Source organism: Pithys albifrons, chromosome 3, assembly GCF_047495875.1.
Source record: "Pithys albifrons albifrons isolate INPA30051 chromosome 3, PitAlb_v1, whole genome shotgun sequence".
Taxonomy (NCBI): domain Eukaryota; kingdom Metazoa; phylum Chordata; class Aves; order Passeriformes; family Thamnophilidae; genus Pithys; species Pithys albifrons.
This window is the reverse complement of record NC_092460.1, coordinates 9,855,796-9,870,373: the sequence shown is the minus strand read 5'-3', so window position 1 is coordinate 9,870,373 and position 14,578 is coordinate 9,855,796. Positions and strand designations below refer to the sequence as shown.

Sequence of the window (14,578 nt, the reverse complement as noted above, 5' to 3'; positions counted from 1 at the left end):
ATCACCTGCCCAGGTTTCATGTTTATTTGCCAGAAGGTGGGCAATGCACTTGGGAATGGCACAGGCTTATACAGGAGCTGCATTTCTGCAGGTGTGGGCAGTGCAAACTTCCCTGGCTTGGCAAGTTACCTGTGCTTGTAGCACCAGCTGACAGAAGTATTTTAACACCTCTATCTGTATACACGTCACTCCTGCCATTCCCAGTGTTTTGGGGATGTCAAACTGGGTTTACACAAGTTAAAACCAGAACCTTGAACTACACCCTCAGGGTGTGTCAGATGCACTTTTTAAGCGAAACTGCCACATGGCACATCCCCTCGCCTTGGCCCCGTGGAGATGGCAGGTTTGGGGCACAAGGTCATTAGATACATGTACCCCCATCCCCAGGAGTGACAACCCCAACCATGAGCCAGTGCAAAGTGGAACAGGACAGTGACCCTCTCCATGTTGGATGCTTGAGCTGAGCATCCAAGGAGAGGGAGTGCAGCACCCCAGGACTGCAGCCTAAGGCTGCACAAGAGATGGTACAAAGCCCCACGGGAGAGCCCAGGCACCAGCTGGGACACACCAGCTGGCTGTGCTCAGGGAGCTGCTGGCACGTGGCACCACTGGCACTGTGCACACTGCCCAGCACCTGGGGTCAGCACATGCCCCATCAGCACGTTAGAGCCTCGCTGTGCTGTGCATTGCATTAACCATCACAGAATTCCTTTTATTTCCCATTTACATGTATTTATCTTGTGGAGCCCCAGATGTGCCTGGGGGGTGTGCAGCTCACTCCAACAGCCTCCACCCTGCCTCTGGGCAAGCCTTCTTGCTGCCAAGGTGCAGGACATGACCTTGGCGGGGCTGTGGGAGTGGTGCTGTCAGCAAAGCCTTGTGCCCTGCAGGTCCAGCCCAGACTGAGCTGGGAGGCCGAGAAGCTCGGGAAAGCAGAGCAGAGCCCAGCCGAGCTCTCCTGTGTGCAGAACCATCACCCAGACAGCAGCTCCACAGTTCAGCCTAAAGTGTTTCTCCCTTGGGAGCGGTGACCCTCGGGGCCTCCAGCTGGCAGGGGAAGCCCCGCAGAGCCCACAGCCACGGCAGGCAGCGCGGAGACGCCCCGCGGAGGGATGAGCCCAGCAGCCACCATGCGCTTTTCACTCATTAGGAAGTTGAAGGTTGCACATGCATTTGGCTGTGAATAGAAAAGGGACTGAGTGAAGCTCCAGCCCTCAGAAAGGAGACTGCAGCCCTTCCCCACAGGGCAAATGACCCCCTCTCTCCTGCCTATACGGCCTCAGGAGAGTCTCCCAGTGGCCACTGCCCTCCCCTTCAGTGGGGCGCTGCCTGTGCTCCCCCCTCCTTACCGTGTCCTGCACCTCCACAGCGATCCCGCACGCTCGCATCTGCTTTAGCATGGCGGGGGGGAGCCGCTCCACTCTGTCCCCCGTGCCCAGCACCAGGATCTCTGCAACCAGGACACGGCAAGGGTGGGCAGAGCGCCACTCCCTGCGGGGACCAACAGCTCCCGCACACCGGCCCGACAGGCGCCCTGCCCTCCTGCCCCTCGTACCTATCCGGGGCTCCAGCAGCCGGAACAGCGACAGGCTCTCGTGCGAGATGTCCCGGTGGGAGCCAACCTGCGGGGACACGGCGGGCTGAGCGGGGCCGCCCCGGTGCGCGGAGGGGCCCGGCCCCGCCGCCGGGCACTCACGTTCCACTGGAGGATGCTGCGGGGCAGGACGGCGCAGGGTCCCACCACCAGGTCCCCGCTGATGGTGAAGCCGCGGTTGCTGTAGCCCTCAATGAACATGATGTTGGGGGACTCCGGCTCCAGCACCGTCACCCGCGTCCGCTGGTACATCTCGTCGTCCGCTGGCGTGAGCCGGTGGCCGCGGAATGGCGCCCTGCGGGGACAGGGAGCAGCTGGGACACGTGGGAACCGCACGGGCACCGCCGCTGAGCGCGGGGCAGCCGCGATTCGTGGTGCCGGTACCGGTACCTGTACCTGTGCGGTGCCCACCGCGCCGCCGGCCCGAGCCGCCGCAGCGCCAGCCCCGCCGCCGCCGCCATGGCCGGAACCTCCGCGCGGCCCCGCCCCACCAGCACCGCCCCCCGGCGGCCGGGACGGCACGGGGGGACCGGGGTCGGACCGGGGCAGCGGGGCCGGACCGGGACTCGCGGGGTCCCCCCGGGGTCTGCCCCTGCCCGCCAGGCGGGAGGGCGGTGACACTCACGTAGCCACAGCGCCCCGACCCGCAGCGCCTGGGTGGGCGCTGGAGCGAAACCGAAAGAGGCGGCGGCGGCGGCGGGGCAGGAGCGGCACGGCGGGTGCGGGGTGTCCCGGCCAAGCCGCCCCGACCCCGCCGCCGGGAGTGGCCGCGGACCGGCCCGGGCTGCTGCGCGAAGGCTGCGGGGCCGGAGGTGAGCGGGGAGCGGGCGGCTCCCCGGGCGGCGGGAGGGAGCGGGACCGGGGCTCGGATGCACTCCCGGCCCCGGCCCGGCCCCGCCGGTGCCCCACTGCGGGCGGCTGCTGCCAGTTGGGGCTGAACTCGGAGACCTCCCGGTGCCGCTGCCCCCTGTGCTGCCCGTTCGCTGGGGCCGGTGGCACTGCCGGCTCAGGGGTGCCCTGGGGCGGGGGACACACGTCCCCTACATGTGTCACCCACCTGGAGCCTGACACTCCAGGTGCCACCGGGAAGCTCCCCGGCAGTGGCGGCGGGGCATTCCCCAGTGCCGTACCGTGCCGTGCCGTGCTGGAGGTGTCAGGGATCCCCGCTCCCGGCACCCTCGGCCAGGGCAGGATCCCAGGAGCCCCCGGGCGACACCGCGTGAGCTCCGCGTGAGGCCGGTGGGGTTCCCCAGGCGGTTTCACTTCCCCCGTGGCGGAGGCCGAGGGCTCCTCGCCGGGACCGGGGGCCGCCGTCGGTGCCGGGGCCACCGTCGCCCGGCGCAGGTGCCGGGGCAGGTGCCCTCCCTCGGGAACGGCTCGTGTTTCCGGGCCCCGTCGGAGGGTGCTGGGCTGACACCAGTTGCTCCAGCCCCACCGGGGCTTTGTTCGGAGCCGTTTCCTTTTGGCTCGGCCGTGCCGCCCTCCCCTTGGCACCCTGCCCGCGGCGCGGGGGGAGCTGCAGCACAACCCCGGCACCGCCGGCACCCCCGGCCACAACGGCCCGGCGGCGGCTCCCGCGCAGCTCCTCCGCCCCGGTAAGTCGCCCTCTCCGCCTTTAACCCACCGACTGCCCGGGGGTCGGGGTGGCGTGGCAGTGGTGCCCGTGCCCATCTCCCTCCGCGGCGCCAGCGCGGGCAACGGAATCCCAAAAGCAGCTGTCCCCGCCGTGCCCAGCTGCCCTGGGGTTTCGTTACCCGCGCTCCCGCCCCCGCCTCACCTGCCGCCACCCCTGCCCGCCGGGACGGCACCGGCCAAGAGCTGCTGCCCCCCTCCAACCCCTCCTGGGGCTGCGGTGGCGCTGGGAGAGGGGGGATCGGGATGGGGGGGCCACTGTGCCCAGCCTCGTGGCTCAGCCCCCTGCACAGGGCTGGGGGCTCTCCAGTGGTCTTGTGCCCCCGGCAGCTAAAAATAGCAGCTGGCTTCCTGGGGACTCTCCGCCGGCGCAGGGCGGCTGTTGGCTGGTGGATGTGGGCACCTGTGCCGGGCGCGGTGCTGGCTGTGCCACACTGCCAAAGCTTCCTGCCCGCCCTGGCGCCCCCGCAGCCCCCCGTGCCCGCAGGGGTGGGCAGGATCCGTCTCCCGGAGAGAGACGGCTTTGGAATGACACGATCACTCCCGCTGAGCAGGCAGCCAGAGAGCCATCGGGGATGTCGTGTCTGTCCAAAGCTCTTTCGGCGCCTCCGAGAGCCCTCTCCAGGCCACCGCACTGCCAGGGCCCACGTGGGGCTGCCTGCGGGGACTCTGGGGATGGAGACGGATCCAGCCTGGACCCCCGGCCTGAGTGGTGGCACCAGGTCCGGCGCGTCCCCCCGGCCGGCCGGGCAGAGGTCGCGGGTGGCTCCTGCCCTGCGGACAGTCAGCAGTTGGTCTGGTGTGAGCAGCGATTCTCAGATCACCTCTTGGCTGTGGGTGGTGCAGGGAGCGCCCCAGCATGGCATGGCCCTGCGCTGCGGGGGGGACGCAGCCACCCCGCAGCTGGGGGACGTGTCCCCAGTCCTGCCCCGGGCTGTGGATTCTCACCTGCCGTGGGCTGCAGCCCTGGGGCGCCAGAGCTGCCCACGGAGCCTCAAAACAAATTACTGCGTTCCTGGCAGAGCCCAAGCAGTAGGATCTGCCCTCGCCCTGCTCCACCCCCCGCTTCCGCATGCACACAAGCCCTGGAGGAACCGGTTTGGGCCCTGTGGGCAGAGCTCCCCCTCTGCCCCAGCCGCGTGGGGAGGGCAGGAAGGGCAGGGCAGGGCAGGGCGGGAGGTCCCCAGCTCCTCGGGATGTGTGCTGTGTTGTGCCAGCGTTTGGCGCTTCCTGTATCCTGCTCCCCCCAGCCAGGCTCCGTGCCAGGGGGCTGGGGGTGTGCTGGGCCCCTGCCCTGTCCCCAGCTCAGCGGCCTCCTCGTGCTGTGTGGGCAGCCAGCAGCAGTGTGAGCCCTGCACTGCCTCATGTGTGCTCGAACCACGGTGCTGTGGAGCCTCTCAGCTCTGCAGATGAAATCAAGACCACGAGGGCGCGATGTAATCGCTCCCACCTCCTTCCTCCTGGAGCCGATAAGCGGACGCTGCTCACACGTGCTGGGGGGGCGAGCAGCTCCCCGTGCCTGTCCTCGCTGCTGGGGCCGGCTCGGAGCCCGCAGATCCCACTGCGGGGGCACGGCCCCTCCGGGTGCTGCTCAGCATCGTGGCACAGCCCTGCAGTTTGCGGTGGCCGGGCCGGACCGGCGAGCTGTGCCCTGCCAGTGGCGCTGTGCCCATCAGGGACTCTGCCAGCACCTCCAGCCCCTCCAAACCCACCCTTGCTGTCTCTGTGCAGCTGCCAGACCCTCTCCCAGGGCCCCTCGCTGTCCTCAGCAGTCCGTGCACGGCCTGTGGCTCCTGTTCCTGCTCCTGGGGGTGTCCCCTCTAGGCGCACCTCACGCCCCTGTGTTGGGGACCGGGGGCTGCGCCAGGCTGGGGAGGAGGGGACACCCCCCACCCCTCAGGGTGACAGCGCGGCCGTGCTGGGACAAGGCTGTGCGGGGCAGAGACCCCGGGCCACGGGGAGCGCGAACGTGCCCGGCCCCCGCACCCGCACCCGCACCCGCACCCGCCATGTCGGCCACGCCCACACCAGGGCGGTCACGCCCCCGCCCAACATGGCCGCCCTGCCCGCAACCAAGATGGCCGCCCGGGAGCGCCGCAAGCCGCGCCCAACATGGCGGTCGCCAGCGGGAACTAAGAGGGCGCGGGGCAATGATGTCACTTCCGGCGCGCGGCGGCGGGAGCGCCTCAGGGCTCCCATGGAGGAGGGCGAGGCCCGGCCGGGGGTGGCGGCGACGCTGCGGGCGCTGAACGGGGCGCTGGGGCGGCCCGGCGCGCTCTGGGTGAAGGAGAGTGGCGCCCGCAACCTGCGGCACCGGGACTTCCTGGCGCCGAGAGCCGCGCTGGGCGCCGCCTTTCCCGGCGGGCAGGTAGGCCCAGGCCGCGATCGAGGGGGGGTGTGGGCACGGGGCGGGGGCTGCGCGGAGCGGGCGGGCCCGGGGCCCCGGTCACGCTCCCCCTGCGTTGCCCGCAGGTGCCCGCCGGGGCCGTGTCGGCGGTGCCGTCGCTGCGGGGCCCGGCGGTGCTGCCGCTGCGGGGCTGTCAGGAGACGCCGGCGGGGCTGGCGGTGCAGGTGCGGCGCCCCGAGGCCTTCCGGCGCCTGCTGGGGCCCCTGCCCGGGCCGGCTGCCCCCGCGGCGGGGGCGCGGGAGGGCCGCGTGGTGTTGCACTGCCCGGCCCTGCGCGACCCCGCAGCGCTGCGGCCCCGACACCTCCGGCCCGTCCTGCTCGCCGACCACCTGGCCCAGCTGCTGCGCGCCCAGGGGTGAGTGAGTGTCTCGGTCCCGCCCGGCCCCGCCGCGCCCCGCCCGCCGCTGCCAGCGCCTGGCCCGCCCTCTCCCGCAGGGTCGGCGTGCGCCTGGTCCCTGCCCTGGCCCAGGAGCGCAGCCTGGAGGTCCTGCGGCAGCTCCGCGTCGACTGGCCCTCCAGCTCCGGTGGCTCGTCCCTCCCTGACGCTGTCTCGGCCTTGAAGGCAGCGCTGGGCCGGGCCCGCTGTGCCTCGGCCCGTGAGCAGGCGCCGGGCACGGCCGCACTGCCCGAGGGTGTCATCGGTAAAGTGCACCTGAAGAGCTTTGTGGAGCAGCAGGGCTTGGTGGGCTACGACCCCAATCTAGATGTGCTTCTCGGTGAGCCTCACACGTACAGGAACCGGGGGTGGCAGTGGGGGCTGAATGGGTGCAAATAGACCTGTTTCCTATTTTTTTTGCAATGCTTTTTTTACTGAAAATAAGGGGACTTTGGACACAAATTGCCTTCCCTACTTATTCCCCTTCAGCCTGATTTGAGCCTGGGGCAGACCCAATGGTGTGGGATGGCAAACCCTCAAGTCCTAGGCTCTGTTTCTCCATTTTTCAGTGACAGAGGGGATGCTGAGGTCCCTGGCTGAGCTGCAGGAGGCTGTTCTGCAGTGCCTGGTGAGTGACCCTGTGGCACTGCCTGCCTCTCACTTCCCAGGTGTCCTTCCCTTCTGCCAGGCAATGTTGTTTGAGCTCCCTTCTGTGCTGTGCTGCAGGCTGAAGGCCAGGGCAGCTGCTGCAGCATCGTGCACGTGGTGAGCTGCGAGGAGGAATTCCAGCAGCAGCAGCTGGATCTGCTCTGGAGGATTTTGGATCCGGGAACCCACACAGCTCTGCAGGTGAGCAACCTGTGATCCTCCTCACTGTGGCCTCGGCAAACCTGTGCTCAGGACAAGGTTTAGAGCAGTGCTGGATTTCACCCAGTCCTCCTGCACTGCATTTGGGTGGACCTTTGGAGTCTGTCCCCAGCCCTGGTCTCTCCTGTCTTTCAGAAGCACCTTGTCTGTGGGCCAGTGAAGGTGACCAACCCCTCATCTCCCATTGGGGCAGACCAGTACTTCCAGTAAGTTGGTGTGCAGGACAGCTGTTGCTCCCTTGCCTGCCATGGCTCCCTGAGCTCTGCCCGGCCCCGTGGGTACCCCACAGTCATGACTGAGTGAGCTGCTGGTGCACTGAGGGCTCTGGGCAGTCCCTCCAGCCTGCTTTCCATGGCCACAGGGCTATTTCAGGAGGACTGGAGGTACCTTCCCCACTCCCAGTGGCCTTTTCCAGCAGTGCTGCTTCTGGCCCTCCAAGAGGAAGTGGCAGGAGCTGGGTGGTCCCCCAGGGCCCTCCTCAACAGCAGCACAGAGGCCTGGCTGCCCCTGCTCAGCTCCTGGGGCTTTTGTAATGCTTCTGCTTGGCTGGGTCACTGCTGCAGCAGAGAAGCCCCAGGCAGCCCAGAGGCTGGCAGAGCCCTTGGGTGCCCTGTGGGGCCAGCTCACCCAGAGGGGTGGCTCTGAGTGTCTGTTCCTCCCAGGCTCCGAAGGCGCCAGATGTACGAAGCCTCTGTGATGAAGTATGGGGAGCTGGCACAAGGTGAGGGTTTGCTCTGTGGCTCCACACACAGCTGCTGCTCCATCCCATCTCCACTGCTCCTATGAGTCTCCCTCCCTCTTCACCTCTGAATCACAGCCAGTGGGGGCTCTCCCCTGCATGGAATTCCCTCTCCCCTCCAGGATGGAGCCTGGGGCTGACCTTGCTTGGGGAGGGCACCTGAATACACAGGGCAGTGGCACAGAGCACCTGCTGCTGGGAGATGGGAAGTGTGGTGTTCCCCACGCTTCCACCGGAGCACCTGGCCCTGGGTGGGGTGTCCTGCCTGGGGTGTCAGTACATGGGAATGGCACGAACTGATGCCACCTGCACTTTCCACAGATGAGGCCTGGACAGAGGTGATTGACACCCTGACAGTGGCTGCCATCAGGTTTGAGATGCTGAGCACGGCTCACCGCAGTCAGGTAGGACAGCGGCTCGCACGGAGCCAGGGCTGGCAGGCAATAGTGCAGCTGCACCGAGTGCTGCAGAGCAGCCTGGACTGTGACTTCTTCCTGCCCTCAGATCACCCTGGACCTGGAGAACAGCAGCATCTCCACGAAGGGAACCAAGAGCGGTGCCTTTGTGATGTACAACTGTGCCCGGCTGGCCACGCTCTTCGACACCTTCCAGCGGGCCGTGGAGCGGGGTGAGCACCAGCCCTGCCCCCCCTCCTCTAGCAGCCACTCCTGGAGCCACAGGGGCTTATCCAAGAACAGCAGTTTCCCTTCTTTCCAGGCACGTACCCCCCTCTGCCACCAGTGTCTGAACTGAACTTTTCCTGCCTCCGAGAAGAGGTGAGTGCTGAGAGGGGGAATGAGGGGACCTGCACACCCTCAGCTCGTGATGGATGCTACTGGCCCAGCAGGATCTGGCACTGAGACAGAATCCCTTCACAGGGTGAATGGCTCCTGCTCTTCAACTATCTCCTGCCCTTCCCTGAAGTCCTGCAGCAGGCAGCACAGCTGCCTGCACCCTCCAAGGGCATCCGGATCACAGCCAACACAGAGACAGTAAGTGCCATGTGCCACAGCACCCATGGGTGCTGCTCCAGCAATCCCAGCCCAGGACAAAGCTCCCATGCCAGCAGGTGCTGCCTACCAATGAATAACATGGAGAGGGTGCTGAGGGAAGAGACTGCAACACCCCTTAGGCTGTTCCTGCTGTGCTTGGGGTGGGGCAGGGCCCAAGACTGGCCAGAACCCACTGTGCCATCAGCCATCTCTGCCTTGCAGGTGTGCAAGTTCCTGATACAGCTCAGCATGGATTTCAGCTCCTACTACAACCGGGTGCATGTCCTGGGGGTGAGTTGGGGGGCAGCCCTGTGGGGAACAGACTCTGGGGTGCCAGCAGCATGATGCACCCCTGCCCCAGCCCCCAGGGGTGCAGAGGCAGCACTGCCTGTAGGGCACTGCTGAGGGGGTTTGGCCTCCAGCCTCAGGTTGCTGCCTTTCTCCCCACAGGAGCCATTCCCTCACCTCTTCGAACAGATGTTTGCCCGCCTCCAGCTGCTGGGAGCAGTGAGGGATGTGTTCCACAGTGCACTGGCAACTCTTCACCTCCCTCCTCTCAGCCAGATCTGAGCCACCCCTCAAGAGCTGTGCCATCGTGTGACAGGCACCTGGACAACGTGCTCAAAAGGGGAGGACAGGGCATGTTCTCCCCTGCAGGGTGAGGGGCTGCCCCAGCACCAGACAGGGGATGCCTCAGTTCTGTGCAGGCACTTCCCCGCCCACAGCCCATGGTGTTTTGGGCTTGGCAGCTCTGCCCAGTATGAAGGGAAAAGGGAAGTCTCCTGTGGGACTCCACAAACTGGGCTGGGAGCACTGGGGGACATGGCACCAGAGACCAGTTACCACAAACCCAGGCACCAACTTCAGGTCTGTCAAAGCTGTTTATTGAAAGTTGCTCCATGCTGGCAGGGAGCTCCTGAGGTTCCAGGCCCCACTCAGGTCCTAGGCCAGGCCCCAGTACTGGGGTCCAATATACTTGTTGCTGGACAAACACTGTGTCTGACCTCAGAGTTGTTTGTCCTTCCCTTGCTCCAGCTGTCCTGGGTTATGCTGCTGCACAGGAAGAACCCACATGGCCTGAAGCAGCGCTGAAGTGTTGCTTTGTTACTGGCCCTCTGCATTTCAACAGCATCCTCAGCACTGCAGGGTTAGGGTTGTCAGACAGTGCCCTGTCCCAGGGCACACCAGGCTGCAGCCCACCATGTCACACAGCACTGCCTGATCCTTCTTCAGTTCCTGCTGCCCTCAAGCTCCCCATTCTGGGCAGGGCCCTCAGGAGAATGTTCCTCTCTTAAGACCAGGGCTGGAAAACCAGGACATGAGTCCCTCAACTCCTGAGGAACAAAGTTCTCCTGCAGAGGGGAGGCTGACAGCCCTGCTTCTTTAGTGCCTGGGGAGCCACAGGCTTGTCCAGGAGGGGTCACATCTGTGTTCTCTGAGACCACTGCCCTTGAGCTGGCCTAGATGTGGCTGTGCTGCCCCTGAGGGAGCCAAGCATGCCCATCCCCTCAGGAGGGGACACATCCGTGTGCAGCCTGGGGCAGGCACTGCAATGATGGGAGGCCAAGACAGGCAGGGACTGGGATGTGTCACACACCTGCCCCAGTACTGGCAGCCTCTGGTGGCAGGGGCTCAGATGGGGCTGTGCCGCTCAGCAGCTCCAGGCCCTGCCCACAGAGCACACAGTAGTACCGCAGCTGCCCCCCAGCCTCTGCCACCTCCCAGCAGTCCAGCTCGGCCAGGTCGGGCACGTGGAAGAAGGTGGTGCTGAGGGGGACCAGCCTGCCCTGGCCCCGGTGCCACAGTGTCAGGCGCTGGTCCACCGAGGCCGAGAGCAGCAGGTCCGGCCGCAGCACCCGGATCCCTGTCACATGGGCAGCGTGGGCACAGGGCCTGGACACCCGCTCCAGGACCTGCAGGGAGGTCCCTGCCGTGGCCTCACCCTTGCCCAGGGACACGCCCAGCAGGCAGACATGGATGGAGCCATCATCGCTGCCACTGGCCACCAGGTACTGTCCCTCTGGCATCTTGCTGACGTGGAGGCTGTTCACACCACAGCTGTGCGCCATGATGGTGAGCAGCGGCACACCCAGGGCTGGGAAAACAGGCTTGGTCAGCAGAGCAATGCTCACCTTGGTCAGAGGAAGCAGCAGAGCCCCTGGCAGTGACACCCACCCAAGGGCTGCATCTCTCCCTCTGCTTGGTACAGGGCATCCACTGCATTCGTGATGGGGCCGGTGATGTCCCAGAAGGCGATGCTGCCGTCGGTGGCTGCACTGCACAGGAGGTGCCTCCTAGAAGGCAGGTGTAGGGAGAGCCTTCAGCCACAGCCCCGAGGGTCCCCACTGAGACCTGCGGAAGGGGCAGAACAGCACCCCATACCTTCTCCCTTCCCTCCTCTCACCAAGCTGCCATCCCTGTGAGGACAAACACTTCTCCCCAAAGTCTGTCAGCAGCAGCCCAGCATCCAGGGCTCACCTCTCCCCTCCTGTCCCAGTGTGCACAAATGCCTCCACCTTCAGCACACAGCGCTGGTGGTGAAATGACTCTGCCACCAGCACCAACTTCCGAGCAGCCTCCAGCAGCCCAAAGACCCTGTGATGGAGCAGAGGGTAGTTGGCTGTGGGAGAAGGGGCTCCTGGCACCTCTGCCCCAATTCCCACTGTGCACCATCCCATTCCCAGTGCAGAACAAGCCCCACATCCATGGCAGCAGCCTCCCATGTAGAGCCTGCTCTGCTTCCAGCAGCAGCCCCAGCTCTGTTCTCCCTGCCAGGCTCCACAACGGCTCCTCACCGGACTGATCCATCACTGCAGGCAGCAGCCAGGAACTTCCACAGTGTGGACAGCTGTTCAGTGGTAGTCTTGGGCACAACTGAGAGGGACATGTACCTGTAGCAAAGATATGACACTCACCAATGCTTTGGTGACACCTGTGACCCTGGGGAGGTGGATGGCCCAGGAGAGCAGGCCCAGCCCAGTCCTGGATGCAGGAGGAGGCACCAGGAAAGACCGGGCCTTTCCCTGGTCCCACAAGCCCCTCAAGGCCCAGCCACAGGACACCAGGAATGCACATATAGGGCCGCACTGGCCCTGCCTGCCTTAGCTGAGCCTGCAGCCTGGCGTGATTCCCATCACCCTCCTGGATCATGGTCACTACTAACCCTGCCTCAGGCAGTCCCTGAGCATCACCTCGTCTCTGGGTCCATCTTGATGAGCTTGTGCCTGTTCTTCTTCCGCTCCCAGTGCTCGTCCAGCCGGTGGGAGGCCACATGGATGACCTGGCAGGCCACGGCGCTCTCAGAGGTTGGGTCCCCAGCACACACCAGCCGGTAGCACTCGATCTGCGCCCGCCCACCCGCAGAGAAGAGCAGGGCAGACAAGCCCTTGTCACCAAAACCCTCATCTCCAGGTCCTGTGGGGTCGGCCAGCGCCAGTGTCCTCACACTGGAAATGTGGTCACTGAGGCGGGCGAGGGGCACAGCTGCCCGAGAGTGCTCACTGAGCACCAGGACACAGGCCGTGGTGTCCTCGCTGCCGGTGACCAGCACGTTAAGCGCGGCGTGGCCAGGCACCTCCACGGCCCCCAGGCGCCTCACGCAGGTGATCTCCCGCCCGTGCAGGGACGCCAGCAGCACCTGCTGCTCGCAGGGCTCGGCCTCGCGGCAGTAGAGCATCACGTCCCCAGACTTGATGAAGGCAAAGGCCTCAGCTGAGGGGCTGCTGCAGTAGCTCCAGGAGCGGTGCCCACCCCCACAAGGGATGCAGTGGAGGTTCTCGCTGGTCCTGCTGCTCCACACCACAAAGTTGTCAGCATGAAAGCCCAGCACAAGCAGGTCCCCATCCGGGGTGAAGCGCAGCTCCTCGATCCACTGCAGCCCTTTGCAGGGCCTGCGTTTCCACAGGACCTCCAGCTGCCGGTCCTGAAGTCGGAGCTGGCGGTAGACACCATCACGGCCAGTACTGTAAATGTAGCCCTTGTGGCAGGTCACTGAAGTCACCCCTGTCTTCCCGTGGAGCCCGAACAGCAGGGACAGTGGGGACTCAAGGGGAAGAGCCCCTTTGTGCAACAAGTAACAGGGCTCCAGTTCAGTGCTGGACTCCTCACTGACTGGGTCGGTGCCACCATTGGCAATAGTGGTGTTTTCTGCAGCCCAGGCCGAGTTGCTGCTGCACGGGAAGAGGAGGAGGGAGCCCCGGCGGTCCCCGCAGACCAGGAGCTCTCCCTGGGGCAGAAAGGCAGCGCAGGTGTGCCAGCGCTGCTTGCAGGGGGGCAGCAGGTACCGTCCCATAAGCCGCACCCAGGGTGCCCGCCCGGGGCGGTGCACGACGTCCAGCCAGAGCATCTCCCCTTCGGGCCCGGAGACCAGGAACGCGACAGCGGCGGCGGGGGACAGTCCAGGACGGGGGGCCCAACTCAGCCCGCGCACGGCCCCCTCGAACGGCCTGAGCTCGGCGGCGGCCCCGGGGCGGCTCAGGGCGAAGAGGAGGAGGCGACCGTCGCCGCCGCCCAGGGCGCAGAGCGCCTCGTCCCCGCCGGGCAGCGGGGCGGCGGCCAGCAGGGCGCGGGGCCCGACGGCGGCGGGGGACAGCACCGGCGCCCAGAGCCCCCGAGCCGCCTCGTACGCCGCCAGCCCGCCCGCCTCGCCCAGCGCCAGCACCCGCCGCGGTCCCGCCAGCAACACGGTCCGCGGCCGCTCCGGGCCCCCCAGCGCCGCCACCGCCCCCGGGGCCGCCCGCCGGGGCCGCCAGAGCCGGACGCCGCCATCGTCGCCGCCCGTGGCGAGGAGGCCCCCGGCGGGGCGCAGGGCCAGGGCGCGCAGGGCCCCGCGGTGCCCGCGCCGAGCCCGCCGGACGGCGCCGCCGCCGCCCCACTCCAGACAGGCCCCGTCCTCCCCCGCGCTGACCGGGAGCGGCCCCCGCAGCACCACGGCGGCCACGCGAGCACCGTGCCCGTAGCACACGAGCAGGCAGGTGCCGTCCCCGCTCCCGCCGCCGCCGCCCAGCTCGCCCACGGCCCAGAGCCGCACGCTGCGGTCCTCGGAGGCGGAGGCGAGCAGGCCCCGCGCCGCCGCGTAGCAGAGCGCCAGCACCGCGCCCCGGTGCCCGCGGAGCTGCCGCCGCGGGGCCGCCGCCGCCGCCGCCCGCCACACCACCACGGCCCCCGCCGCCGTGCCGGCCGCCAGCGCCAGCCGCGCCCAGCCCGCCCCGGCCAGCACGGCGCAGCGCAGCGCCCCGGCCCCTCCACAGCTCGTCCGCCGCAGCCAGCGCCCGCCGCCCCGCCACTCGTACAGCGCCACGGCCCCGCCGCCCAGCGCCAGCGCCAGCCGCCCGGCCCCGGCCCAGCGCGCCTCCCACACGCGCGCCCCGACCTCCCGCGCCGCGCCGCCGCCGCACAGCGCCAGCCGCGGGCCCGGCCCGCCGCGCCGCACCGCCAGCACGGCCAGCCAGCGCCCGCCGAACGCCGCCACCCGCACCGCCGGCCCGGGGCCCGGCTCGGCCCGCAGCCCCTGCACGCTGGCCTCACGCAGCACCATCCGCCGCTCTCCCCCTGCCGTCCCGCCGCCGCCGCTCAGCCGGAACGCCACCACCTCCGGGCCTGTGCCTGCGGGACATCGCATCAGCCGCTGTCGCTCCCGCCGCCGTCCCCAGCCCGCCCCGGTCCTGCTGCTCACCCGCCAGCAGCGCGTCCCCCGCGAACTCCAGCGCCGTCACCGGAGCCACCATCGCCACCGACTCCATCTTGGCGGCGCCGCCGCCGCCGCTCTCCGCGGCGCTCATTGGCCGAGCCCCGCGCGCCTCCGCCCCGCCCAGCGCTCATTGGCCGAACCCCACGCGCCGCCGCTCCGCCCGCCGCCCATTGGCCGAGCCCCGCGGCCCCGCCCCCGGAGCACGCGCAGGCGGTGCCCGTCTCTCCACGCTTTATTGGCGCGCGACGCGGCCCCGCCGCGCACGTGACCCGCGGCCCCGCC

General features: G+C 67.7%; 3 protein-coding genes across 9 annotated transcripts; 1 reads left to right on the top strand and 2 right to left on the bottom strand.

Moving 5' to 3' along the window:
* Positions 1–675: 675 nt before the first annotated feature.
* NDUFAF3 (NADH:ubiquinone oxidoreductase complex assembly factor 3) lies at positions 676–5,229 on the bottom strand. 6 transcript variants are annotated; one of them, XM_071550377.1, is made up of 5 exons: positions 5,219–5,229; positions 1,697–1,889; positions 1,556–1,622; positions 1,350–1,450; positions 676–1,177 (listed from the first exon to the last, which is right to left on the bottom strand). In XM_071550377.1, exons 2-5 carry the CDS (start codon positions 1,844–1,846, stop codon positions 998–1,000), a joined length of 498 nt encoding a protein of 165 aa, XP_071406478.1. In that variant the 5' UTR covers positions 1,847–1,889; positions 5,219–5,229; the 3' UTR covers positions 676–997. The 6 variants fall into 6 exon arrangements, with proteins under 6 accessions (XP_071406478.1, XP_071406477.1, XP_071406476.1 ...); XM_071550376.1 differs by lacking the exon at positions 5,219–5,229 and adding an exon at positions 4,175–4,256; XM_071550375.1 differs by lacking the exon at positions 5,219–5,229 and adding an exon at positions 2,725–2,958.
* Positions 3,850–9,598, top strand: DALRD3 (DALR anticodon binding domain containing 3). 2 transcript variants are annotated; one of them, XM_071550369.1, is made up of 13 exons: positions 3,894–5,594; positions 5,699–5,988; positions 6,069–6,349; positions 6,579–6,637; positions 6,736–6,858; positions 7,012–7,082; positions 7,539–7,597; positions 7,937–8,019; positions 8,120–8,243; positions 8,333–8,391; positions 8,494–8,607; positions 8,830–8,898; positions 9,058–9,598. In XM_071550369.1, the coding sequence occupies exons 1-13, from the start codon at positions 4,299–4,301 to the stop codon at positions 9,175–9,177; spliced, it is 2,748 nt and encodes a 915-aa protein (XP_071406470.1). In that variant the 5' UTR covers positions 3,894–4,298; the 3' UTR covers positions 9,178–9,598. The 2 variants fall into 2 exon arrangements, with proteins under 2 accessions (XP_071406471.1, XP_071406470.1); XM_071550370.1 differs by lacking the exons at positions 8,830–8,898; positions 9,058–9,598 and having other exon boundaries at positions 3,850–5,594; positions 8,317–8,391; positions 8,494–8,584.
* On the bottom strand, positions 9,470–14,411 carry WDR6 (WD repeat domain 6). Its single transcript, XM_071550368.1, has 7 exons — positions 14,282–14,411; positions 11,799–14,211; positions 11,403–11,498; positions 11,086–11,202; positions 10,783–10,901; positions 10,205–10,702; positions 9,470–9,910 (listed from the first exon to the last, which is right to left on the bottom strand). The coding sequence occupies exons 1-7, from the start codon at positions 14,385–14,387 to the stop codon at positions 9,837–9,839; spliced, it is 3,423 nt and encodes a 1,140-aa protein (XP_071406469.1). The 5' UTR covers positions 14,388–14,411; the 3' UTR covers positions 9,470–9,836.
* Positions 14,412–14,578: the final 167 nt, after the last annotated feature.

What these genes read in the sequence shown, in the direction of transcription:
- NDUFAF3 (XM_071550371.1), bottom strand. Translation starts at nt 2,055, where the DNA reads ATGGCGGCGGCGGCGGGGCTGGCGCTGCGGCGGCTCGGGCCGGCGGCG. An exon ending in GCAGCATCCTCCAGTGGAAC is followed by an intron (nt 1,623 to 1,696) that starts GTGAGTGCCCGG and finishes GTGTCCCCGCAG; the next exon opens with GTTGGCTCCCACCGGGACAT. An exon ending in GCTGCTGGAGCCCCGGATAG is followed by an intron (nt 1,451 to 1,555) that starts GTACGAGGGGCA and finishes TCCTGGTTGCAG; the next exon opens with AGATCCTGGTGCTGGGCACG.
- DALRD3 (XM_071550369.1), top strand. Translation starts at nt 4,299, where the DNA reads ATGCACACAAGCCCTGGAGGAACCGGTTTGGGCCCTGTGGGCAGAGCT. An exon ending in AGGCTGTTCTGCAGTGCCTG is followed by an intron (nt 6,638 to 6,735) that starts GTGAGTGACCCT and finishes GCTGTGCTGCAG; the next exon opens with GCTGAAGGCCAGGGCAGCTG. An exon ending in GTATGGGGAGCTGGCACAAG is followed by an intron (nt 7,598 to 7,936) that starts GTGAGGGTTTGC and finishes CACTTTCCACAG; the next exon opens with ATGAGGCCTGGACAGAGGTG.
- WDR6 (XM_071550368.1), bottom strand. Translation starts at nt 14,387, where the DNA reads ATGAGCGCCGCGGAGAGCGGCGGCGGCGGCGCCGCCAAGATGGAGTCG. An exon ending in AAGATGGACCCAGAGACGAG is followed by an intron (nt 11,499 to 11,798) that starts GTGATGCTCAGG and finishes TCTTTGCTACAG; the next exon opens with GTACATGTCCCTCTCAGTTG. An exon ending in TGCAGTGATGGATCAGTCCG is followed by an intron (nt 11,203 to 11,402) that starts GTGAGGAGCCGT and finishes GCTCCATCACAG; the next exon opens with GGTCTTTGGGCTGCTGGAGG.